Here is a 25,772-nt window from a genome sequence, read left to right on the forward strand (position 1 = left end):
CCCAGCTAATTTTTGTATTTTCACTGGAGACGGAGTCTCACCATGTTGGCCAGGCTGGCCTCGAACTCCTGACCTCAAGTGATCCACCCGCCTTGGCCTCCCAAAGTGCTGGGATTACAGGTGTGAGCCACCGCGCCCAGCCAACCACAATCTTTCAACTCTCATACAACCTGACTTCCAGACCCTTCATCTTCCTGCACATAAGAGCCAGGAGTTGAGTAGGATTAGGGAAGCATCTAGTGTGCAAAATTTAAGGAAGCAGTTATTCTCAGGGCCATGCAGATGCCAGCCATGCCCATGCACAGTCTTGAGTACCTCCTTGAGAATGAGGCACCTAGCGGCCTGGCGTCATGGCTCACGCCTGTAATCCCAGCACTCTGGGAGGCTGAGGCAGGTGGATCACCTGAGCTCAGGAGTTCAAGACCAGCCTGGCCAACATGGCAAAAACCCGTATCTACTAAAAAGTACAAAAAGAAGCCAGGCATGGTGGTGCGTGCCTGTAGTCCCAGCTACTCATGAGGCTGAGGCAGGGAGAATTGCTTGAACCCGGGAGGTCGAGGTTGCAGTGAGCTGAGATGGTGGTGCTGCACTCCAGCTTGGGCAACAGAGCAAGACTGAATCTTAAAAAAAAAAGAAAAAAAAAGAGGTACCTAGGGCAATTGTACGACACTGAAAGTGAGTGCTTCCTTAAATTTTGCACCCTAGCCACGTCTCTTGCCTTGTCTTAGTCTCAGCCCTACAGTTCAGCATCCATCCTTTCAGTACCTGCTCCCATTTTCTAGGATCCCACTGACCTCAGGTTCCCAGCATTGAATGCAGAGATAGGGCAGGCCCCTCCTTGTTTGAACTGCTGCTGTACTCTTGGGTGCCTAATGCTAAGGCAACTCTTTTGACTCATAAATAGTCGGCTGTCACCTAAACCACCAAGTTTTTGTCACATGAGCAGCATCCAAACCAGGTCTTCTCCATCCTATCCTTCTCTGCTGATTTTGAACCTCCAGAGTCCTTTAAAGAGGACACTCAAAAACCTAAGGAGTCACAGCCATAGAAGAACTGGGTCAAGGAGATGGGGAAGAGACAACAGAGTCGCAGAGATGGGGGAGTTAGGGAGATAAAGATCAGAGAGCTGAGGTCACAGATAAAAGCTACAGACAGGATTGGAGGGATGAAGTCAAAGGGATGGAGACATCGAGGAAATGAGAGTAGGGTAAGGGAGGAGGGCCCAAAGCTTACAGACCTGGAGAATTAGAAACCTGAACAATCAGCTGGGCACAGTGGCTCACTCCTGTAATCCCAGCACTTTGGGAGGCCAAGGCAGGTGGATAATGAGGTCAGGAGTTCGAGACCAGCCTGGTCAACATGGTGAAACCCTTTCTCTACTAAAAATACAAAAATTAGCCAGGCGTGGTGGCACCCGCCTGTAATCCCAGCTACTCTGGAGGCTGAGGCAGGAGAATTACTTGAACCTGGGAGGCGGAAGGTGCAGTGAGCTGAGATCATGCCACTGCACTCCAGCCTGGGACAGAGCGAGACTCCGTCTCAAAAAAAAAAAAAAAATCTGAACAATCTATCAAAGATTAGGAAAAGAAAGAACTGAGTACATATAGGGCTTAAGGAAGGAAGAGACCCATGTTGGGGCAAAGAGCTGGAGAGAGGGCTGAGATGGAGCAAGGTTGTGAGGATGGGGGAGACCAACGTGATCAGGGAGGATAAATTAACCAAAAACACAGATCTGTCTGCTTTCATTTTTTTGTGGATGTTGGGTTAAAGAGAGGAACCATCACCAGCCTCTCTCTGTCCTTCCTTCCACTTTCCACCTCTCTATACCAGGAAGACCTGGGGGATAGAAGGAGCCACCACTGCTACTCTGGTGCCCAAGATAAACCCAGCCTTGGGTTCAGGTGAGGTTCTGGTCTCCTGCTCTGGGATTCACCTAGGATCAGGACTCAGCAGTCAGATGTCCGTCCCCTCTAGAGAGCATGCCCCTTCCCTGCTAGGAATGCAGGAAGAGGCCAGGAGGGTTATAGGAGCAGGGTCTGGGCTGGCTATGGGTTCAGTGTTTCAAGGTAGGGTTGGTTGGTGGGCCACAGCAAAGGGCAGTACCAGGAAAGGCTGAACTGAGGGTTTGCATTGAGCTGGGAGGAGAACATCATCCCCAATTAAATCTCGTGGTCCTTGGCTAAGAATCACAGCTCTTGAGAGGAATCCCTTAGGAAGGAGTAAGTCCTGCACTGATAGCTGTGCCACCTCCACTCTGCCCAGTGAGAAGAGGAAGGCTCAAATAAGCTCGCTTCAGCTGTTTAACACTCTTCCTTGGAGTGTGGGCTTTCCCTTAACCAAGGGCAGTGGGGATAGGGGTCGTCTCAAGGGAGGAGAAAAGGGGAAGGAGGTGTCTGGGGACGCAGGGGTGTGGCTAAGAGCAGGAAATGATCTGGGAACCACCATCACCCTCCCTCCGCTGCAAGCACCACAGCCCAGAGCAGAGGAGGGGACAAAGAGGAAATGACAGATTGGGGTGGGGTGGGATGGGGTGGAGTGGGGAAAGAATTATGCCCTTCTCTAGGAGGAGCCTGAAGTGCCAAAAACAAGCTGGGCTGGGCAGCCAGGATACCTGGGTTCAATTTCAAAGTGAATCAAGAAATGATTTTGAGTGACTGCTCCATGCCAGACCCCGTGGTGAACTTGATATTGTCCCTGGTCCTTCTGGCTTCAAAGCCCACTCTAAGGTAACCCAAGGAGGGAGATGGGTGAGCTCCACAGAGAGCTCCACACCCACCCTCCTTTGCATCCTCCACCTCCAGCTTCAAGCCAGGCCTCACGCCCTCTCTTTCATTCTTCCCCATTTCAGCAGCTTCTCCCCTTGCCCCCCACTTTGAACCTGTTTCTCTTTTGCATAGGGAGAACAAGAGAATCACAGCGACTGGAGGCAGAGGCTATTTCCAGCCCCACATCCTCCCCTGTGGCCCAGCAAGGCAGCAGTGGGAACAGAGCCCATGACCTTGTCCTTGGGTGTTCTCCAGCCAGGAAACCACCGGCCTCAAGGGCCATCTTGAGACCCTTCTGGGGCCATTCTCCTGTCTCCTTTCATTCAGACCTAAGGTCACTCCTCTCCTGACCCTGTCACCTCACCCTCCCTCTCCTGTTCCCAGTCACCTGCCCACTGTTTCATCCACTCCTCCTCGGTTTCCAGTCTCTCCATCCTCCACCTCACTGCTCCCTGGGTGCTCAAATTCTTATCCCCTCAGCCACCCCATCCCCAGAAAGTTACATAAGGGAGTCGCCCTGCCTTCTTCACTGAGACACATTTCCTGTCTTGCCCACTTACAGGTCTCTTGAATGGTGACCCCAGGCCACTGCCCCTTCCCCAGGAGAACCAGAAACTGCTTCTGCCCTTCAGGCTGGATCGGGCTGCAGATGCCCAGTGCCTCCCCACCCACCCCGCAGAAGCTGAGCCGGCCTCCTTACCCTCCTGGCCTGAGTGCTGCAGGTGCTCCTGCAAGTCGCACCCAAAAACCCGCTCCTTCGAGCTGCCTTTCTTCTTTCCTTTCTGCCGAGACTTCATGGCCAGAGCCCCAGGGCACTGGTCCGGTCACCTCTGTGCCCCAAGACCTGTGCCTTACCAGTCCCCCATGGGATCCCAGCCAGCTGCTGGGCTTGGCCCGGCCCCAGGGAGGCAGGGCTCCCAACTGGGGGGTGGAGGGTGGCCTGGGCAACGGGCAGCAGCTCCTGCCCCTGGGGCCCCGGCCACACGGAAGTGGCTGTTGAAGAGGAAGCTACCAGGACCCTGGCAAGAAACAGTGTCCTGTGTCTCGTGGCCCAGCCTGGCACTCGCCCTCCTCGCCCCGCTCAGCTTTAGGGGGCAGGAAGCAGTGCAGCTCCTTAACCCACTTCCTGTTAGAGCATCTTTGCAACCACAGGGCCTAGGGTGGGGGAGGTAGCTGACATTCACATCCTCACCCATTGCTTGGACTTCGTTCATTGGTCAGGGAAGGTGATGTCAGAGCCCTGGGGTGGGGTGATGGCGTCTGGGGTGTAAGCAGGTGACCGACTCCCTTAGAGACCAGAATTCTTGGGTCCAAGACCTGGGGCTTGCCTTGGAGCAAGGTGACACAGGGCTGTAAAAAGCACACGCACAATGGAGGATGCCTGGGTTCTGCCTCTGATGGGTCTAGCACCTCAGTCAAATCACTTTACTTCACTGAGCCTCAGTTTCCACACCTAGGAGAACGAAGGGAGAAGACTAGAGGACCTTTAAGTGCTCCCACCTCTAAGAGTCTGTACAACTTATTTAACTTGGGTTCCAGTTTCTTGGGTTACAGAACTTGGGTTCTGTACTGTAAAAAGGGTACACTGCTGCCTATTTCACATAGCTGTTGTTGAGTCTCCAGTACTGGCTCGCGCTGTAATCCCAGCACTTTGGGAGGCTGAGGCGGGTGAATCACCTGAGGTCAGGAGTTTGAGATCAGCTTGGCCAACAAGTGAAACCCCATCTCTACTAAAAATACAAAAATTAACTGAGCGTGGCGGCAGGCGCCTGTAATCCCAGCTACTCGGGAGGCTGAGGTGAGAGAATTGCTTGAACCTGGGGGTCGGAGGTTGCAGTGAGCCAAGATCATGCCACTGCACTCCAACCTGGGCAACAAAGTAAGACTTCATCTCAAAAAAAAAAAAAAAAAGGAATTTAAAACACTTTGCAAACTAGGGCACTGGCCATCCTCGAAAGGGTTCTTCGCTCCACTCTCCTACTTGGGGACTCTCAGAGATGGCCAAAGGCCTTGTGGAAGCCAGTTCTTTCCCTATCCCTCCCAGCTACAGGCATCCTAAGTCCTCCCCTACTTGGGACTACCAGAACGATGGTACCAAGGCAGAGAGTATGTGACTCAGAGCTTACACAGTTCAAGGGGCAAGACAGGAACCAGACAGAACAAGTTTTGTCTGTTTATTTAAAAACAGAATATCATTTTATGTACAAATATGCACATATTTACATAAAATGTACATATTAGGATCTTAGATCTTCACGCTCCACATTCAAAGTCCTAGGCTGGCTAGGGAATGAAGGATGGGAGCCTTTCCTTTATGCCAGAAATCCAGCAGATTTCAGACTAAGAAGAGTTTGGGTACTAAATCTAGGTATTCTGGCTGAGTGTATCTGGGTGTGCCAGCTAAAAATAAACCTCATTGAACTCCAGCCCCCACCCAGAGAAACATCCAGAAGAGCCTTGAATTAGTGATCCCGCACCCAGGGGGAAAGGCGACATTCTCACCCCCAGCACCTCCTTCACCTCACCTGAACTCCTACTCTCTCAGTCTATAATCACTGCTCTCTCTCTCCCCAACAGCACCACTGAACAGGAGCCCTTGTCACCAAGTCCAAGCAACTCCCCAAAGTATCACAAACAACTGTGGATGCAACTTTACCTTACCCAGTAACCACTAGGCTCACATCCCTAATTCCAGACTCCACCAGCTCTCAGGTGCCCTCCCAAGGGGTTGTCTGCATGAAGATGCCTTGGAAGGAGCCCCTTTCACAATCACAGGAATTAACCCCCTGGTGTTGGGGGTGGGGGCCTCACTTTAAGCCATCCCAGTAGTAAACATTGGATAAATCTAAAGCCTTTCTTTAATTTTTTTTCTCTTAGTAAAGGATTCAAAGCAGGCACAGTGGTGTACACCTAAAGTCCCAGCTACTAGGGAGGCTGAGGCAGGAGGATTGCTTGAGCCCAGGAGTTCAAGGCCAGCCTGAGCAACATAGTGATACCCCATCTCTAAAAAAAAATAAAAATAAAAATAAAAATAAATAAAAAATACAACTAATGGAAAGGGCAAGAAAAAAAAGAAAAAAATTAAAAATGATTTGGAGCAATATTCCTGCAAGAAGCTCCCAGCGCATGTTTATTTACAGAAAATATGTACATGCAGCAGGCCCAGAGGCCACCAGAGGGCAGAGGGCTTCTGTAACAGTTCAAGCCTCTGGCTGACCCCGGGACTGGCTGCTTCACACTTGCCCCCATGGCTCCCAAGTGGTAGGAGACAGGTTCCCTCACACCGGAGGCAGATTTCAGGTCCAGCTATGCCCGCACACCTGGGTCTGATCCACAGTCTCCACCTCTTGCTTCCAACCTCTGCATCATTAATACTGCTCTGGGGTCTGAGAAAATACCTGCTTTTTCAGGCAGCCACACACAGCCACACGACACACATGCCAAACCCTGACAGTGTTGCCCACGCAGCCACTCAAATCCTGTGGCACATACACCACAGTACACTTGACTCTGATAGCACAATACACACCACGGACACAGTCACCCCTCCACACACACACAGTGAACACTCACACAGGCACACATGCACACACACAGTGACCTGCATGCATGCTGGGAGAGATTCAATCAGTGGAGCCCTCCCGATGAACAGAAGGGTTGGAGGTAAAGGTCGAGCAGTCAGTGGGATGGGGAGCATCTTCTGCAAGAAATGGGGGTGTTTAAGGAGGCCCCCAAGATGAGCTAAAATCTCCCATGTCAACAGAAGGAGCCAAGCCTAGGGAAGGGAGGCAGGCCTGGGTCAGACCAGGTGTCCCCGCCCATTGATGTAGATGCCATTGCCTGTGGGCTTGGCCCGTAGGGTCCCATTCTCCTGAACAAAATGGTTCATGGCCTGTTTGATGCCTTCATCCTGATCTTCCTCCTCCTCGGTCCGCCCAGAGCCTGGAGACAGCAGTTCAGTCTGTGTTTCGATCTCCCTCACCGTGGTCAGCGTGGAGTAACTGCGGCCCTCAGGCTCTTCACTCTGGAGACCAAGGGCAGAGGGCAAGTCAGAAACCAAAGCAGGGTGGCTGGACATGCTGGGGAACAGCTGGGTCATGGTGGGATCAGAGGCCAGGCACAAGCAGGGGTAAGGGTTGCCTCAGAAGCATAGGGGCCCAGAGATCGGGGACCAGGAACAAGTGTTAGGCATGGGGAGGGGGAGACGGGAGAACAAAGATGTAGCAGAGATGCGGTGCTGGGCTGCATGAGCCAGGGCTAAGGCGAGAGGGACTGGTAAGTGGGCTGCTGACGCACCATATCTGGGACCAGGACAGGGGCCCGAGGAGAGTGGTGGGGACACCGGTGGGGCCGGGGGCCTCACCATCACAGAGCAGCTACTGTTGTCCTTGAGACTATCAGGGTGGCCCTCGGCTCTCAGCCCTACACTCTCCTCCGGCTGCAGGGCCCAGACATGGGGGAGTTAGAACAGGGCTCAGCCTCCTCTCCTCAGCCTCTTCCCCTCTTGTCCTCCACCAGCCTCCTCCCTACTCACCTGTCCCCCAACCCAACAGGTCCATTCTCTCCTGGAAACAACATCCTCATTTCCCCACTGCCACCCCAAACCCACCCTGGAAGCAGAACTGATGGTGGCTTCCCAGAGAAGGCCCTAGGCCAATGCCGAAGGGGGCCTTCTGGAGCAGCCCTAGCAGACCCAAAGCAACTACACCCTCTCAACTCTACCCTAGCCAGCCCCAGCTGTGAGTCAGTGGCTGACCCAGCAGAGAGCTGTGCTCCTGGTCTGCAGAGAGGCCCAGGCACAAGCAGACCCCAGTGTGACTACACTCCTGCATGCATGCACCCGACCTTGGCACACACCTGGCTCCTGGGGTCCGTGTGATGAGAATGCAGCCTCCGAATGGAGTTCTCCCTGGTCAGGGTCAGCTCCTCCTCACTGGGAAAGACACACCCTTGTCAGGAGCTGAGGGTAGTGGCAGCCTTCCAAGCTGAGCCTATCCTGGCTGAGCCTAGTGAGATAGGCCTGGAGGGTGTGGGTGCCGTGCTGGCCCTGCAAGTGCGAGTGTGTGGCTGCAGACGGCAGTGCAGCTGAAGAGCATGTGTGTGCTGTGTGCGTGTGCATACTTGGCGACACCCAGGCACATGGATCTGACCCTCACTAAGGTGGAAGGATTGAGTGCTCCATCTGTGCTCCAGACCCTTAGCTCCTCCTCAGCCCTAGAAAGACCCTGCCCACCTCTAGTCTGAAACTCCTCAGTTTTCAGGCCACCCAGTCTTCTCGGTCCTGGCCCACCTCCTGCTATCCTCTTCTTTGTTCTCAGCTTAGTTCTACCCACCCAGGAGCGCCCAGTACTCACTATTTCTGGGTCATCTGCTGGGCCTTGCGCCGATGGTATCGGGACATGAGCACCACCACCACCACCAGAAGGCAGAACAAGAGTGCGGCGATCACACCCACCACCACCACCGAGGCTGACACTAGGTCCACCTGCTTCCCAGAGTCTTCCTGGGGGTCTGCTGGAGACAGGCCACTGTCTGAGGTGGAAGCCTGCAGCCACAACCCACCCCAGACCTCACAGCTCCCCCACAAAACATCTAAAACCACACCTCAGTTTGACTCTCTGCAAAAGACACACAGTCCAGCCCCCACTGAATAAACACTTGCCCAGTTCACTGTCTCTGTCTTGCTTCCCGCTGCTCCCACCAAGCCCTTGGCTCAGGTCCCTTGTTTCTTCTGCCCCGGTGCTTACCAAGAACATCCACAGTGACCTGAGAATCCCTCGAGGAGAATTCATTGCTGACATGGCAGACGTAGATGCCACTGTGCTCAGTGGTCAGTGGGGGAAAGCCCAAAGTGTCCCCATCCACTCGTACCCCACTGGGCAGAGGCCCATCCAGCCTGGAAGACAGGGAAGCTGAAGGGTGCCAGCCCGGAAGGGCTGAAGCCACCATCACCCAACGTGTCCAGACAGCTCTCCACCCTCCACCCCCATGACGTCACCCAGAGCCGCCGGCTGTTCCCACGGTGCCCCTCCCTCCACCAGGCAGGTCTAGGCAGAAGTCCTTTCTCCCTGCTGCCCAGCCTGACCTGGGCACCCCCTACACACACCCGGGGAAGATCCACACGTGTGCCATCCCACATGCTTCCACAGGCATCACGTCATCCAACACTGGGTACCAGGTACACGTTATAAAGTCCACACAACAGGACACTCCACTCCTAGCTGGGTGTAGAGGTAATTGGAAAATGTGACTGCCTGCTCCAACACCCATGATGTTGCATGGCAGGATACATGAACATAGCCCCAGGCACAAGGCCACATGCATCGCTCATATGCTTACATGTGAGAACATGCCCGTCATGGGCTCACACACATGTGTACCCAACCTCTCCCTGACTCTCTAGATATTTCAGACCTTGGAAAAAGGCCAAGGATGCCTTGAGGGAACTGGAGGTAGTGGGTGTTTTCGAGGTGCTGGCAATATTGTGGTGGTTATAGGAGTGTTGGCTTAACAACTGCAAAAAGACAGCTGTCTTGTGCACTTTATGCTTTCACATAAATATACAAAATATTAATATCGAAATATTGTGTTATATTTCACAATTTAAAAGTTAGACAAGGCCAGGCACGGTGGCTCACGCCTATAATCCCAGCACTTTGGGAGGCCTAGGCGGGCGGATTACCTGAGGTCAGGAGTTCAAGACCAGTGTGGTCAACATAGTGAAACTCCGACTCTACTAGAAATACAAAAAACTAGCTGGGCATGCTGACGCACACCTGTAATCCCAGCTACTTGGGAAGCTGAGGCAGGAGAATCTCTTGAACCTGGCAGGCGGAGGTTGCAGTGAGCCAAGAATGCGCCACTGCACTCCAGCCTGGGTAACAGAGTGAAACTCCATCTCAAAAAAATAAATAAATAAAAGACAAGGGCCAGGCATGGTGGTTCACGCCTGTAATCCCAGAACTTTCGGAGGCCAAGGTGGGCAGATCACGAGGTCTTGAGATCGAGACCAGCCTGGACAACATGGTGAAACCCTGTCTCTACTAGAAATACAAAAATTAGCTGGGGGCGGTGGCGGGTGCCTGTAGTCCCAGCTACTCAGGAGGCTGAGGTAGGAGAACCACGTGAACCCAGGAGGTGGAGGTTGCAGTGAGCCGAGATCGCGCCACTGCACTCCAGCCTGGCGACAGAGCGAGACTCCGTCTCAAAACAAAAATAAAATAAAAGACAAAAAATTTAAGGGCTTATCCATTTATTCCCTACTAATGACCATGTATCTTAGATTCCCTGGGCAAGCCAATAATATATGGTGACCATGCATATTCTTGTACAATGAGTATAATAATACAAGAGATGTCAATACATACCCCAATTTATTTGGGGGCTCAGAATATATTGTCCCATCCCATAGTGAGTATACCCTGGCCCTGAGAGGGCAGGAACCTAGTCTCAAGTTAGGCCTTCCCCAGGCTCGGGCCCTTACCGTGTCCAGTTGTATGAGGGAGGGGGCTGCCCTTCACTCAAGCACTTGAGCATAGCTCCTTCTCTGCCAACGTGCCACAGATTTTGGTCTTCAAGGCCCCTCACAGAGGCCTCAGCAAGGACTGGAATGGGAGGTGGGAGGAGAAAGAATGGGAATGATGCCTTTGATCATATGGTACCTCAAAGGGCTCTGCCCCCACCCCACCCTGCCTGAAATACCCTCCCTTGCCCTTCTCCATCCTACTCATCTGCTGCCAAACCTAGCTCAGCCCCACCCTGCTGACAGCTCCTGGCCACACTGTTCCCTCCCCTCTCGAAGCTCAGAGAGTCTATATTGGTTTACCTGTACAATGAGGCCATAAGTCCCTCAAGGTAGTGACCCATCACACATTTTCTGGATGTCCTGTGTTGCCTAGCATAGTGCTAGTCACAGAACAGGTGCTGAATAAAGGTTGCCTGATTCTTCAAAAGTGTAACAATCCTACTAGTTCGTTCATTTCTTCAACAAACATTTGTTGAGGACCTACTTTGAGCCAAATGCTGAAAACAGTCTTATCCCCTCCAGAAGCTTGAAATCTAACTCTAGGAAAATAGTATCTACCATTTACCAAGCACCTTCAATGTGCTAAGCACTGTGTGAGTTGCTCTGCATTCATAATTTCTAATTCCCGTCAAAACCCTCTAAAGTTGGTATGAGTTATAAATAATTATACTCATTTTGCTGATAAAGAAAATGAAGCCTAACACAACTGAATAACAGCTGGTAAGTAGAACTAGGGCTTGTCTAAGTTTATCTGTTTCCAAATCCTAAACTAATATTTTAGAAAGTGTTTTCAATTCCATGTTTATAGTTGATTCTCCCAACAACCCCGTGAAGCAGGGCAATCTCCTTTGTAAAGATAAGGACACAGAAGCTCAGAGAGGTCTATCCTCTGGGATCAGGCTCCAGGTCTTCCACATTTGAACTAGTGCTCTCTTACACACTGTAGCCTCCAGGACCCAGGTTGGCCAGCCCGGCCTGGCTCAGGGACCTATGGCTTCCCACCAATCTGCTCAGAACCCCTTGGGCTTCCCTACCCAAGCATCCAAGTACTTACAGGACACGTGGAGGATGTGGGTGATCCTTTGGTCCTGTAGCAGGCCAGGATGGGACACCACACAAGTCAGTGGCTGCCCATTCATGCTGCGGCTAGGCACCAGGTGGAACTCTGAGGTGACGGCGGCAGAGCGGGAGTGCTTGAAAGAACGACTGGACGTTGTGCCTTTGACTTCTGTGTCCCAGGTCACACTGGGGGCTGGGCTGCCCTCAGCTGTGCAGGAGGCTGCCAGGGTCAGGCCCTGGCCCTCTTCTAGTGCTGGCCCAGGATTCAGTGAGGGCAGGGGAGGCACTGAAAATGGGGAAAGGCAGGGGTCACAGGTCTGCACAACCCCTGTTAGGAGGCCCCCACTCATCGCATTTCAGTCTTGTGCAAGTACAAACTTTCAGGCCCCCAGGCCGGGCACAGTGGCTCACACCTGTAATCCCAGCACTTTGGGAGGCCAAGGCAGGCGGATCACGAGGTCAGGAGTTCGAGACCAGCCTGGCCAATATGGTGAAACGCTGTCTCTACTAAAAATATAAAAAATTAGCTGGGCATTGTGGTGGGTGCCTGTAATCCCAGCTACTCGGGAGGCTGAGGCAGGAGAATTGCTTGAACACGGGAGGTGGAGGTTGCAGTGAGCCGCAATCATGCCACTGCACTCCAGCTTGGGCGACAGAGTGAGACTCCGCCTCAAAAAAACAAAAAAATAAATCACAAAACAACTTTCAGGCCCCCTTTCCTTCTCTTATTTCATGGAGACACAGATGAATGGTAGAAATTGAGGTGACTTTGTATCCTTCCCTACTGTGTGAATTTTTTATAATGAACATAGGTCATTTAAAAAATAAAAATAATGAAGTAATTAAAAAACTAACCAGATATCATCTACATAATAATAATAACCACCACCTAGTAAGCACTTACTATGTGTCAGCTATTATGCTAAATACTTTATAAATGTTATCTCAAATTCTGTCAACAGTGAGTTAGGTATTATTATCTCTATTTTCCAGATGAGGAAACCAAAGCACAAGGAAGTTAAGTGACTGTCCCAAGTTATCAGCTATTAGGTGACAAAGCCTATATTTACACTTGGGTTTTTTTTCACTCCAAGGCTGATGTTATTAACTTATATGTGAATAAAGGGGAACTATAAGAACCTTTATTGTATTTATTTATTTACTTTTTTTTTTTTTTTTTTTTTTGAGACGGAGTCTCGCTCTGTCCCCCAGGCTGGAGTGCAGTGGCCGGATCTCAGCTCACTGCAAGCTCTGCCCCCCGGGTTCATGCCATTCTCCTGCCTCAGCCTCCCGAGTAGCTGGGACTACAGGCATCCACCACCACACCCGGCTAATTTTTTGTATTTTTAGTAGAGACGGGGTTTCACCGTATTAGCCAGGATGGTCTCGATCTCCTGACCTCGTGATCCGCCCATCTCGGCCTCCTAAAGTGCTCGGATTACAGGCTTGAGCCACCGCGCCCGGCCTATATTTATTTATTTACTTTTGAGACTGAGTCTCCCTCTATCACCCAGGCTGGAGTGCAGTGGCACAATCTCAGCTCACTGCAATCTCCGCCTCCTGGGTTCAAGCGATTCTCCGCCTCAGTCTCCCGAGTGGCTGGGATTACAGGCACGAGCCACCACGCCTGGCTAATTTTTGTATTTTTAGTAGAAATGGGGTTTCATCATGTTGGCCAGGCTGGTCTCAAACTCCTGACCTCAGGTGATCTGCCCACCTCAGCCTCCCAAAGTGCTGGGATTACAGGGCGTGAGTCACCTCACCCAGCAAAAAAACCTTTATTTTTATCTTCAAAATATTAACACAGAATGGAAAAGACTTGACCATAAGTCCAGAGTTGACCACAAGTGCCCACAATATAAAGTGATGGTTTAAAAAGTGATTGTGGCCGGGCGCGGTGGCTCACGCCTGTAATCCCAGCACTTTGGGAGGCCAAGACAAGTGAATCACGAGGTAAGGAGATCGAGACCATCCTAGTTTACACAATGAAACCTCGTCTCTAGTAAAAATACAAAAAAAATTAGCTGGGCGTGGTGGTGGCGCCTGTAGTCCCAGCTACTCGGGAGGCTGAGGCAGGAGAATGGCGTGAACCCGGGAGGCGGAGCTTGCAGTGAGCTGAGATGGCGCCACTGCACTCCAGCCTGGGCGGCAGAGCGAGACTTCGTCCAAAAAAATTAAATTAAATTAAAAATTTTAAAAAGTGATTGTGATCTCAGACCACATTCACTGAAGGTCCGTATCAAGGAAGGTATTAGCCCCACTGGTCGCGTATGGCCACACCATAGCTGGGCCTGTGTCCACATTCAGGACCCACATTGTAAAAAAAAAAAAAAAAACATGGAGCACAGGATGGTGAGAGAGGCTTTGAAACTGTCTTTGGTGGAACTGTGTCAGGAACCAGTAAGTTTAGCTTGGAGAAGAGTAGATTTGGGTGGGGCATGACAAAGGGCCTCTGCTTTTGGAAAGGTTGTTGTGCAGAAAAGAGAATAAGCCGTGCCATATTGCCACAGGGCAAAAGTAACAGAGGGAGTTTCATGTCGTCGGAAGGAAGAACTTCCTAATAAATGGAATCTTCCCCAGCTTTTGGGGTTACTTGGAGAGAATTTCTGGATTGGGTACAAGGAGAGCTAGCTGGATGAAGCTCCCTCACCTAAACAGGATCCTACTTTTTATTCCTGTTCTACTTCTGCCCCATCCATCTCTGCAGTCCCAATCTCTGCTTCCCCCTGCATCCACAGCAGCTCAGACCATCCCCAGAGAGCCCCACTTACCCAGCACTCGGAGCCGCAGCCGCGCCTGGAAGCTGCCGGCGGGGAAGGTGCTGACCCGGCACTCGTACTCGCCCTCGTCCGCCTGCACTGCGTTGCGCAGGAGCACCGAGCCGTCCAGGGGATTGCGTGGGGGCGGCGGCTGCTCCACGCGGCCCTCGTAAGCCGGGCTCACATGAAGCCCGTATTTGGAGTGCAGTAGCGCTAGTTCCTGGGCGCCTTCGCCCGCGTCCACCCGAGCCCATGCCACTTGCCCCACTTGCTCGCCGGAGTCCCCTCTGTAAAAGCAGGGCAATTTTGCGTCCTGGCCCAGCACCACAGTTACCACGTCTGAGGTCTCCAGCTCACCCGCGGGGCACCGGCCTGCAGGGGGCAGACAGGGACAGCCAAGATTAAGGGTGCTGCCAGAGCTGGGGGAGCACATTCATAATGATAATGACAGCAAAGGTGGCCGGAACTCCTGGAGCATTTTGTGCTTGCAAAGCACATTCAGTTCATTACCTTATTAAATCTACAAAACATTCCCAAGAGGTAGGTGTTATTATCACCATTTAACAGATGAGGAAACTGAGACCCAGAGAGAGGAAGTGGCTTGCCTAAGGCCACACAGACGATTTATGGAAGACTCACACCCTCTTGCAGCCTAGGATTGTATCCTGAGCAGTTGCAAGGTGGGAGGTTGTAACAGAACAGGAGACCCAGCCTCTGCCCTCAGGGAGCTCACAGTCATCAGGGAAATGGAATTTATGCACAAAGAAACAGGGAAAGCCATGAACAAACTTTCAGAGGAGGTTCAACCCACCAACCGGGAAAAAGTGGATAGTTTCAGAAAGTGTGGCTGGGAGCCACGGCAAGAATCCAAAACTGTTGGTGTCTGGAATGGGTCACATAGGGTAGGAAGCGTCTATTCAGTGGGCCCTTTGGAACATTCTTTTCATGGCTTGGAAGATGAGAGACCTGGATTCCCATAGCTCAGGAAGTGTTCCATGTGGGAGGAAAGGCATGAACCAAGGCTCAGAGGCAGGAATGAGCAAGCCACTAAAGACAGAAAGGGCCCAGGTCAGAGGCCCAGAGAGATGAGATCAGAGCAGGCACACAGCAATGGGGTCAGAATCGTAAGCCAGAATCGGAGGCCAAGGGACAAAGGGCTAGGACAATGGGCTAGTATTTTGCATATTAATGAACCCCTCAGGAATTCTGGAATCAGAGCTATCCATCATGTTACCTTATCTGCAAATAAGGATCCACTCCTTGCTCTCATGGGACTTGAGGTCTGCTCAGGAGCAAGAGATACATATGGAGACACATATGGAAACATGTGATGATGGTTTCTGATTTAGTGCTCAGGGGTGTGTTATAGGCCAACTGTGGGATGGGGCAATCACTATGGGACTGAATCATTTGGGAGGGCCCCATGCATGAGTTAGGTAGGATTAGGAGGCAGAGAGGCCTAGAAAGGCATACTAAGTCAGGGACCACGGTGAGCAAACACCAAGGAGATGGAGAAGGTGGCTTGTTCAGGAAGCAAAGAGGAGAGGACCCAGCCTAATACAGGGTGTGTGTGTTGAGCAGGAGTGGAAAATATGGTTGGGGCAGGGTGGGGCCAAATCACCGGGGAACTTCCATATGAGCAAAGGAATTCAGACTTGGTCAAGAGGAAATGGGGAGTCACTGAAGATTCCTTAGCAAGGGAGTGCCATGAGCAAGTGGTGAGGGGCAGTCACTGAAGGCTGCAGCTGCAGCCTGGGCGCAGTAGTGCCAGGAGGGGATAGGAGGGGACAGTTTCAGGGGGAGATTTGACAGGGATTTGGTCATTGACCAGAAAGAAAGATGAAGGAGAGGAAAGACTCAAAGACAGCTCCTAAATTTCTAGGATGAGTAACTTATGAGGGAGACAGGGCCTGAGGATGTTCACTGTTGGGAAGAAATAAATTTGGAGTCATGGAATCAAAAGTGAAATATGGGGATTGGGGCCTGGGAGCAGAGCAAAGGAACATGCTGGGATGGCAAGAGCTCCTTGCTTTGGAATGCGTGCCCCAGCAATCCCCAACAGTGTGTTGTCCCTGCCTCTGCCCAGCAAGCCACACACCTTGTTGTTCCTCACCTCTGCTCACAATACCCCCTGCCTGGAATGCCCTCCTCCCTATGTCTGGTAGCGCCTACTCATCATTTAAGACTCTGCTTAGGCATCATTTCCTCCAGGAGTCCTCCCTCCTCCCACCCCCACCTCAGGCAGCATTAGGTGCCCTTCCTCTGTGCTCCTCATCACCCTGCTTTCACTCCTGTCACAGCACTTTATCCCTGTTTTCTGGGCCTCACATCACATATGGAACCATTGTTTCTGATTTAGTGCTCAGTGGTATGTGCGTTCCATCAACATTTATTGACTGAATGAATGAATGAACAGGTGAATTAATAAATGAGAGAGACAGAAGAAAAGTGTAGAATGAGGAGGAACAGGCTGGGCAGAGTGGCTCACACCTTTAATCCCAGCACTTTGGGAAGCTGAGGCAGGCAGATCACCCAAGCTCAGGAGTTTGAGACCAGCCTGGTCAACATGGTGAAACCCTGTCTCTACTAAAAATACAAAAATTAGCCGGGCGTGGTGGCGGGCGCCTGTAGTCCCAGCTACTCGGGAGGCTGAGGCAGGAGAATTGGTGAACCCAGCAGGTGGAAGTTGCAGTGAGCTAATCATTCCACTGCACTCTAGCTTGGGCAACAGAGTGAGATGCTGTACCAAAAAAAAAAAGAAAAAGATAAAAAAAAGAATGAGGAGGAACAAGCATTGGGCTGGCCAGGGAGGAACACTACATGGTAACCTTGGGGCGGAGGCAGGATAGGCTGGGCTAGCTAGCTAACTGGGTTCACTGCCAAAGGGAGCACCTCCAGACTGGACAGAGGAAAAAAAACAGGGATGGAAGGAGGCAGGCATGAAGGGAAGAAATGAAGCTCCACTAGAATGGATCAGAGGGTTTTAGTGAGGCAGCACATAGAGCACAGGAAAGGGTTCTGTGGCCCTGCTACCAGGAGAGGGAAGAAGGATGCTGTTGGGTGCTAACAGGGCCCAGATGGGACAGGATAGACCTGCAGGGCCAGATACCAGGGCCCTGACCTGCCTAAGCTAATGTTGGTCCCACCCAGCCCAGCCTGGGAGTCCAGCTAACCACCCGCACCCATCCCAGGCTTCTTCTCCTCCTGGCACTGGAAAGAACAGGGCTGCCAAGGAAGGGCTGCGAGTGAGCTTGGGTAGGGATCTGCAGCACAACATATCCTTTGCTTCAAACGCTGTTGTCTGTGAAGGTCACAGGGATCCCAAGACCTGCCCCACTGGGATACTCAAACCTTTCTAAAGACTATTTCTGAAACAACATCAGATGGCATATTTTCCAACCCTATTCCTATACTAGTCAACCACCTGCTGCCTCCCCACCACTAATCACCTATATTTCCCTTGGAAAATACCTTCTTAGGGTACAGCAGGCATTAGATATCCAGTGCATGCCTGAATCTCAGTCCTCCATGTTCTCACCTGTGAGTCGATGATCCCCACCTCTAGGGGACAAACTGAAGCTTCACAGACTTAGGAACCCAGTAAAACAGGAAATTCCTTTCTGGATATCTCCCACAGATCCTCATTGTTCTAAATCCACTATTAGGTAGGAACATCTCAGCCTGAGGCAACACCCTCCTCCAGTTGCATACCCCTCTACCACCCTAGGGTACAAGAGAAGAGAAAATAGAATTTGAGCCCTAGAATCCCTGTCCTTGGCTAAACAGACCCAGGAGTCCAGGCTTCCAGGCCAGGGCAGGCCAGGACTGCCTCCTCCTTCTCTCCTCCACCCAGTGTCAGCCTGGCGTCAGCATGATGATGTCATCAGACCAAAGGAGACACATTGCCTGCCTGGTGAGGTCACCTTGCGGGCATGTGGTGGCCAGGCCAGGCCAAGCCCACGGACCCTTCTGTTGCAAATTGTTTGCTGAGGCTGGTGGACTTGGGCTGGTTGGACACTCCTCCCTCTGACCCTCCCACCCCTCCTCCCTGGAGCACCAGGACGCTGGTCAGGAGCCTTGGTGACTCAGAAGCTGCTGCACAGCAGCAAGCCTAGCCACAGCCACCACCACCTTGCGCAAGGGAGAGAACAGGCCCAACTGGCCAGACGGGATCCCTGCCCTTGGCCTCCCCAACCCCGGCCAGGCCCCCACGGGCCTCTTGGGAGCCCAGCCCTTTGTGTACCCCGCCCGCTCCCAGACAGGCCCTCCATTCCAGGTTTGGGCTGGCTGGCTGTTCCCCACCCTATGCCTGGGTCTCAACACTCCTTTCTATGTGAGCCTGGCCTCTGATCTCAGGAGGGGAAACTGAGGCTGGCACTTGCTGATACCCAGCCATCAAGAGCATCTTTAAGGAAGTAGGTTTTCTTTATGAGGGGCCTTTCTCCATCAGGATCCCCTGCTGGGACTTACAGGTGTGAATGTAGGGGTCCTAGAGGTGGGTGTCTGAGAAGGAGGGAGTAAGTATGAGTTTTTTGTATATGGGAGCTGTGGCTAAGGGCCTGGCCAGTCTGAGTGCTGGTTCAAAAGCATGCGAGGCTATCTCCTGGCATAAACTGGTGGGTGTTTGGCACATATATGTGTTCATGTCTTATCTTAGGGGCATATATGTACTTACTTGTCTGTGTCCAGAGGGAAGAGCTATGTACCAGTATGTGTGAACGTGTATGCACACACGATTCCATGTGCGTGGCACACCCTCTGTATGCATGGAGTGCATTCTTCTCTCGCGGAACTCTGTACACATAGTAAATATTTTGCTGTCGGTTTATCTTGGCTTCCGCATGTCTCTCTGTCTCAGCTGCCCTCGGTCAGTGGTATGTGGCTCTGAGCCTTTGCCTCTGCCTCCTGCCTGGAATGTCACCCCCATCATCCCTCCCCATCTCACCCCAAGACTGGAGGACAGATTCATCTCAGGCTTAAGGTGGAAGTACCTAGAGATGAGGTCACTGTCCCTCCAGGTGATAGGAACTTGCCATTAAGGACTCCCCAGCTGAATAAAACAAACGTTCCCTCTCCCCTTGCTCCTCGGGTTCCTACTAAAAGGACTCCCACATTTCTCACCACTACCCCCAGCCACTCCCCTGGGCCCCTCAGCAGCTCTGGCCCCCCAAGGAGGCCTCTCTCTGGAAATCTCTGTCAGGGTTCTGCTGCTGCCACCACCAGAAAAACCAGCTCTGGTTCCAGGCCTGGGTAAGGGTTGTCTGGTGTGGGTTTGTAGGGGGTGAGGGGAATCCTGCCTGGGGCTAGGGGGAGGGGTCCAGGCTGTCTAGGGTCTCGTGCTCCTTTGTTAACTCCTGCCTCCCCTTACAGCAACAACCTCCACCCGAGAGCTGGAGTATGTGGGTGAGTTTGGGGTGAGAAAGGACCTGGGAGGGACGCACCAAAGCTCCCCATCCAGGACAGGTGACACAAATAACCCAGCAAACCCCTTTCCATCCACTCTTTTCCCCGTCACCTTGGCTTTGGAGTGCTAAGGAACTTTAAAAACCAGAAGATTCCCTCTCCACCTTCATCCGCCTCCCTCACTTACCCCCCATTGTCCTAAGCCCCCCAGCTTAGTGAGAGCTTCCCAGCCTGGGCAGAACGCCCACCCACAGATTAGTGTCTGGGGAGGGGGGCCACACAATCACAAAGGGAGATGAGAACAATGGGGAGGACAGGCCTTGAGGCAGCCCCGGCTATGGCCCAGACACAGCTCCCAGCACAGATAAGTCCCCTAAACCCCCCGGAGCCAGAGTCTGAGCCTGGCTGAGTCACCACAACAGCCACACTGTGGGTGGGAGACCCAGGATTCAGCTTCTCCCAAACTCCTGAGATCCTAACCCCTGCTCCACACTGCCCCTCCACCCACCATGGCCTGCTCTGCCCCGTCCCAAATCCCAGCCTCAACTCCAGCTCTCAGGACACACCAGATTTAGAGGGAAGGGGGTGGGGGTGGCCAGAAAACTATGAGAAAATCTCCCGAGGCCAGAGGCTGCCTGTTCCAGTGAAAGAGTGACCTCAGCCACCTTCTCCACAGCCTTCTTTCAGGAGGCATGGCAGATGCCTCCCCAGTTCTGAACTTCACCTCCGCTTTTTTTTTTTTGACACAAAATCTCACTCTGTCACCCAGGCTGGAGTGTAGTGGTGTGATCACAGCTCGCTGCAACGTCAATCTCCTTGGAATCTGGCAATCCTCCCAAGTAGCTGGGACCACAGGTACACCACCACGCCTGGCTAACTTTTGTATTTTTTGTAGAGACGGGGTTTCACCATGTTGCCCAGGCTGGTCTCAAACTGCTGGGCTCAAGGGATTCACCTGCCTTGGCCCCCCAAAGTGCTGGGATTACAGGCGTGAGCCACCACACCTGGCCCCCTCCTCATTTTAGATTCTCTTCCCAAATTTAGACCCTAGACTTCTCTACTCCCTTCCCTTCTGACTTCATTCCCCATATCACCTCCATCCCTTCTCTCTGCCTAGACTTCGGCCAGAGCAAGGGCAAATTTTTGGAGGCGAGAACATTCAATCATTCTCTTCTCACTGGGCTTGTGCCCCAAAGTAGCTAATCCCCATTCACTTCGCCTAGAGAACCCCCAGATCCTGAGGCTCTGGTCTACCTGATGGAATCATGAACTCTAACCTCCTTATCACCATCTCTGTAGCTAGGGTCTCCTTGGCCCGGCCTCCTTGAACACTAGGGTGGGAACAAGGTCACTGAGGTCACAGGGCTTCCCTGGGATTCTCCCAGTTCTCACCACCTCCCTTGCTGGCTTTCCCAGGTTTGGGTAGGTCCTACAGGAAAGGGCCTGCCCCCCTCTGTAAACAGGAGTAGAAAAGTAAGGATGGGCCCCTCCCTTTGGAAGAAACTAACCTGAGACAGAAAGCTGATCCTAACCCCCAGAAGGCAGACCTCAGAATGCAGAGCACTCACCCTCTGGTCCTGCAGGGCTCCTGAACCCAGACAAAGAGCTAGGGACTAGGATCCTAATGGGGGAAGGGGTGTCTCATGGATTTGGGTCCTTCAGCCCCAGGGCAAGAGATGGGGGAGGGAGAAGGGAGGAGACCTCACCCGGAAACTCAACCCATTAAGGAGAGACAAAGAGCTGTGGTGCTGAGGCGCCTCCCAAGCCTGGGCTCCTTTCCCTGTCAGGGGTGGGGCAGGGCCCTGGGGCTCAGAGCTCTAATGGCCCAGGATTTGGGTAGGGGGTGAATTTGCAGTAGGGCCAGGAAGGCAGTATTCTAGGGAAAGGTACTCTGGTACCCTCTGAGAGATGGGACCAGAACCCCTTTCCTCCTCCTATCTCCACAACTAGATCCAGTGACCCTTCCAACACCACAGCACCCCACTTCAACCAGGGCTGGAACATCAGAGTCATCATATTTGAGCTGGAAGGTCAGTAGAGATGATCTGGTCCTAGCTCTTGGTCTACTGAAGTCTGGTTTCATCGCCGCCCAAAGTTACCAAATAGATTAATAGCGGAAACGGGATCTGGACCCAAGACTCCTGACTTCCCAGTCCAAGGATTTTTTTCAGAGACATGAAACATTCCAGATTCCTGGGAGCCATTTAAGATAGTCTATACACAGAAGAGCCAGAATGGGAGTGGTAGTGGAGGTAGGACCATCTGATCCTCAGGCTAGTAGTCTCCAGCCCCCAGAGCAACCTCAGCTCTGTGCAGGTTATAGCTGCAGCAGCAGCGTAGTGGCCTCCTACCAGCTACCAGCTTCCTGGGGCAATCTGGAGCCAGGCTTCATCCCTTACTGTCAGGCATTGCATGAGGTCTAACTAGAAGGGGGTCTCCTTTCCCCTTCCCTGGGCTTCTCTTAGTAAGAACAGTTTTGCCATCATAGAAAAGGAAGACAAAAACCATGTGATACAGTCACCATTGCATCTCCAGCATCTAGTATCCAGGCTGTATCCAGTGTGCATTCAAATGTACTATTCTTCAATGAACTTAGAATCAGAACACCAAGATACTAACCCTTGTCATACTCCTAACACTGAGCAGAGATAATCAGGGATTCCAGACATAGTGACTTGGCCTGGGGGGCTGGGAGGGAACATGAAAGGGAAGGACTACACTGGCTGTTCTGGGGGCACTGCTGGAAGCTGGGGTTGGGAGAGAGGGATTGGCTCCTCAGTTCAGAGTCAAAGGAAAGAGATTGTGTGTGTGTGTGTGTGTGTGTGTGTGTGTGTGTGTGTGTGTGTGTCAACTCCTAACATTGAGTAATCTTGAAGATCTCACTTGCCTATCTCTCTCAGTTTTTTCATCTGTAAAATGAGAGAGTTGGAGTGGTGATCTCTTTGATCTCTTCCAAGTCCTGAGATGGCATGACCCCACTCTTGAGGTGTGGGTAGATCCCACAGGAAAGTGACTGCTGGTTCCCCGACTCCAGCAACTAGGCTCCACCTTTTTGGCCTAAACAAGTGAGAAGGATTATCTGGAAAATGGGAACTAAAACACAGGTGGTAGGGGACTGTGAGGAGATGGCAGGAGTAGGAACTGAGTATCCTACAACTGGAGGCTGAGCCATGACCTATTATAAAATCAGAGTGGGAGCAGCCCATACCTCCACCAATCCACACATCTAGGCCTTATTCCCCTCCTCAAAGCTTCGGCTGGAGAAGGAGGTGGGGGAATCACTGCTGGATCTTGCTGGGCAACAGAGGCTCCCTTGCTACTGCTCCTGGGCCCAATAATCAAACTGTCCTATCCAGATCAGGCCCCATCTTTTGAAAGAGAAAGATTTCTGTTACTCATTACCCTAGGAACAGCCTATGGAATCCCACTGAGTCTCACTGTGCACACACACGCACACACACTCTCCTCTACTCTGAAGATTATACATTCCTATAATTCATATTTGCTCTATATACGTTAGACAGACAAGAGGTGAGGAGTAATACGAGGCATCTAGTTAAGAAAATGGGGGAACAGGAGATGAACAAAAGGGGACCACATCCTATCTAGATGGTTCCCTATCTTAGACCCCCACCCATCTAAACCCCCTTATTACCACCCTGGCACCTAATACTGTGTCCAGGGAAAGGGAGGGGTAAGAGTGACAGGCATTCTCAGTTCTCCTATAGTCCCCAACAGGTGTGCCAGTCCTGGTGCTCTAGAACATCATGGAGAGAAGAGAAGGAAATAGAAATCCCCCATCCACTCTGTGGGCATCAGGCTTCCAGCACCCTGATGACTGCTGAAACCAGCTGAGCCCTGAGTCAGCCCCAGTTCCAGGCAGCCGTTCTAGAGCCCAGGGGGTAGGCCAAGGCACCTCCAGGAAACCCTGGGGTGAAAAGAATCCTCACAAGTCCCATCTCCCTGCCCACCTACACTGGGTCTCTATTCCCTAAGACAGCTCAGGCCTAGGCAAGGCTTTGGCAGAGGTGTCAGGGATCCCAGACATAGTGACCTGGCCTGGGGGCTGGGAGGAAACACGAAGGGGAAGGGCTATACTGGCTTTTCTGGGGCCACTGCTGGAAGCTGGAGGTGGGAGAGAGAGACTGGCTCCTCAGTTCAGTCAAAGGAAGGAGAATGTGTGTGTGCATGCGTGTGTCTATGTGTTTGTGCATGTGTGTCAGTGCCGGGTTGGGCTCAGAAGCAAGTGTCCTGATGGTTCAGGCAAGTCCTACCTGTAAACGATGCCAGCAGTAGCAGCAGCAGCAGCCAGGCCTCAGGCCCCCACATCTCGGGTCCCAGGGACAGGGGCATGGTTGAAAGGCAGACTGCCCAGCGTTTCTGAAGTTCCACTGAGATCTCCCTGGGAGCCAGCTGCAGGCCAATAAGGAACTGACCCAGAAGGCAGGAAGCTGCAGAGTTCTTGCCTCTCGTACTTGGGTCTGTACTGGGGGACCCAGCCCCGGCCCCGTTCTACCCACCCAGCCGTAGCTACCCCCAAGAAGCCGTGGTCCGGAGCTCCGAGCTCCCCCAGAGCTGCTTCCCACGCTGTGGCCAACAACGACGGCAGAAACCTGGGAACCTGCTCAGCAGGTCAGAACAGGTGCGTCTCTGGGGGCTGGGCCTGGCACGGAGACTCAGCAGCCACCGCCCCCACGGCCTGGGCTAGCTAATGGGCGCCAGGGAGGGAGGGAAGAAGGAAAGGACCTGGGTGGGGGCAGTGGGGTCCCATCCTCAGCTCCAGGCTTTACCTGCGAGTATGTGGAAGGGGCTGTGAAGGGAGAGGCAAGGGCGGGGGCTAAGGCAGGCCCGGGGTACCAGGGCAGGCCAGGATGAACAGGGGCAAGGCCCTTGTGAGTAGAAAGGAACCCAAGCGTCCCACACCCCAGCTAGCCTTGCTACCTCCTGGGGGTCTTGACAAGTTCCCGGATCTCCTGGAGGGTCTCAGCTTTGGAGCCACAGAATCAGAGAAGGCCAGAACTGAGGAGGAAGGAGTCTGTCAGTGCTGGGCTGTATACTTCATTCTTCAGATGAGAAAACCAAGGCCCAGAGAAGGGGAGGGACTTGCCAGAGGACACACAACTTAGTCTCATGGTTTGCTCAGACACCTCTATCCCTGAGGTAGGGAAGTAGTTCAAAGACCCCTGATAAATAACTTACGTAACTCCTCTAATCCCAACTCCATATAGGAGAAGCCAAGGAAGCTGCCAAGGAATTAGCCCTAGGGGTTCCTGGCTTCCCTATCAGGGCCCTCTCTCAGCTTCAACATCTTGTTACCCGGCCAGGAGTCCCAAAAGCGCAGCAGCACAACTTGAATGACCAGAGGTTTGTCTCTAACCTCTCCATGGTCATTTTACCCAGTGTATTCCCAGGTCATTAGACCAGACCACATGTCTGGACTTTGCAAGGACAATCTTAATTTCAACGAGCCCTGTATTCCTATAAGTACGCTCATCCTTGTCAGACCACATGTTTCCATTCTGAATGCATAAAAAGTGACCGCCAAGTTACACAAAACCTTACTGGCCTCCCTGGGATAGCCAGAGGAAGAAGGCATATTCTGCGCTCACTGAAAATTTAGTGAAGGGGAGAGGCAAGATCACTTGCAGACTAGGGCTAAAACAAAAACCGGGTAAATATAGAGATAGATGTGGGAGGAGAAAAAAAATAGGTTAAAGTTTTGCAATAGGACCCTTCCATCTGGAGGAGGCAGAAAGGAGGAATAAAGAAGCCGTAAGGAAGAGTTGTTCCGTGTAGATTTTCTACCACCACCATCCCCACCAACTCTACCTGTCAAACTGTTATTCATCTTTCAAAGCTGACCTCAAATGCCACATCTTCGTGAAGCCTTCTCTGCTCCTCCCATCCCAAATTAATCTTTCTTCTATTCTTCCTCAGCCTTTGCTAGTCCTTTTATTATAGCTTATGTGCTCATAATTTGTGCACATCTTATCTCCTTAACTAAATTGTAAGCTTCAAGTCAAAAAAACATTGATTGAGGCCTGCTGTATGCCAGGGATTCAGTCAATGTATTAAATTGTGGGACAGGGCAAGAGTTGTAGCCTGTGAACTCCTTGAAAGTTGGGCTTATTTTATAATCTTGTCTCAGTCTTCCATGCTAGGACAGGCCACAGCATTTCATGGGAACTGACTACATTTTGGTGAAGGCATGAATTTCTGAATAAATGAGTTGTCCACATGGAATGGGTGGTGAAGTAGGAT

General features: G+C 52.1%; 2 protein-coding genes across 8 annotated transcripts in view; both read right to left on the reverse strand.

Annotated features, from left to right (window-relative positions):
* ARHGAP30 (Rho GTPase activating protein 30) overlaps positions 1-3,910 on the reverse strand; it is a 21,613-nt gene extending 17,703 nt beyond the window's left edge. For 4 of the 7 annotated variants that reach the window (XM_023214278.1, XM_023214276.1, XM_023214275.1 and 1 more), the window contains exon 1: positions 3,466-3,820. In XM_023214278.1, coding sequence (XP_023070046.1) covers positions 3,466-3,562 — 97 coding nt within the window. In that variant the 5' untranslated portion in view covers positions 3,563-3,820. Of the gene's footprint in view, positions 1-3,465 lie in introns of all 7 variants that reach the window. The other 3 variants (XM_023214277.1, XM_023214272.1, XM_023214273.2) reach the window with 2 other exon arrangements.
* A 1,008-nt stretch (positions 3,911-4,918) lies between these two features.
* NECTIN4 (nectin cell adhesion molecule 4) lies at positions 4,919-24,118 on the reverse strand. Its single transcript, XM_023214407.2, has 9 exons — positions 23,786-24,118; positions 14,121-14,480; positions 11,345-11,635; positions 10,249-10,369; positions 8,513-8,661; positions 8,120-8,276; positions 7,623-7,698; positions 7,129-7,203; positions 4,919-6,789 (listed from the first exon to the last, which is right to left on the reverse strand). Exons 1-9 carry the CDS (start codon positions 23,862-23,864, stop codon positions 6,565-6,567), a joined length of 1,533 nt encoding a protein of 510 aa, XP_023070175.1. The 5' UTR covers positions 23,865-24,118; the 3' UTR covers positions 4,919-6,564.
* Positions 24,119-25,772: the final 1,654 nt, after the last annotated feature.

Source organism: Piliocolobus tephrosceles, chromosome 1, assembly GCF_002776525.5.
Source record: "Piliocolobus tephrosceles isolate RC106 chromosome 1, ASM277652v3, whole genome shotgun sequence".
In the NCBI taxonomy this organism is placed as follows: domain Eukaryota; kingdom Metazoa; phylum Chordata; class Mammalia; order Primates; family Cercopithecidae; genus Piliocolobus; species Piliocolobus tephrosceles.

Excerpts from the sequence above, each read along its gene's own strand:
- NECTIN4 (XM_023214407.2), bottom strand. The coding sequence starts at position 23,864 with ATGCCCCTGTCCCTGGGACCCGAGATGTGGGGGCCTGAGGCCTGGCTG. Across the intron at positions 10,370-11,344 it reads CCACATCCTCCACGTGTCCT|TCCTTGCTGAGGCCTCTGTG; the intron begins GTAAGTACTTGG and ends CTCCCATTCCAG. Across the intron at positions 8,277-8,512 it reads GGTCACTGTGGATGTTCTTG|ACCCCCAGGAAGACTCTGGG; the intron begins GTAAGCACCGGG and ends TGTCTCCAGCAG.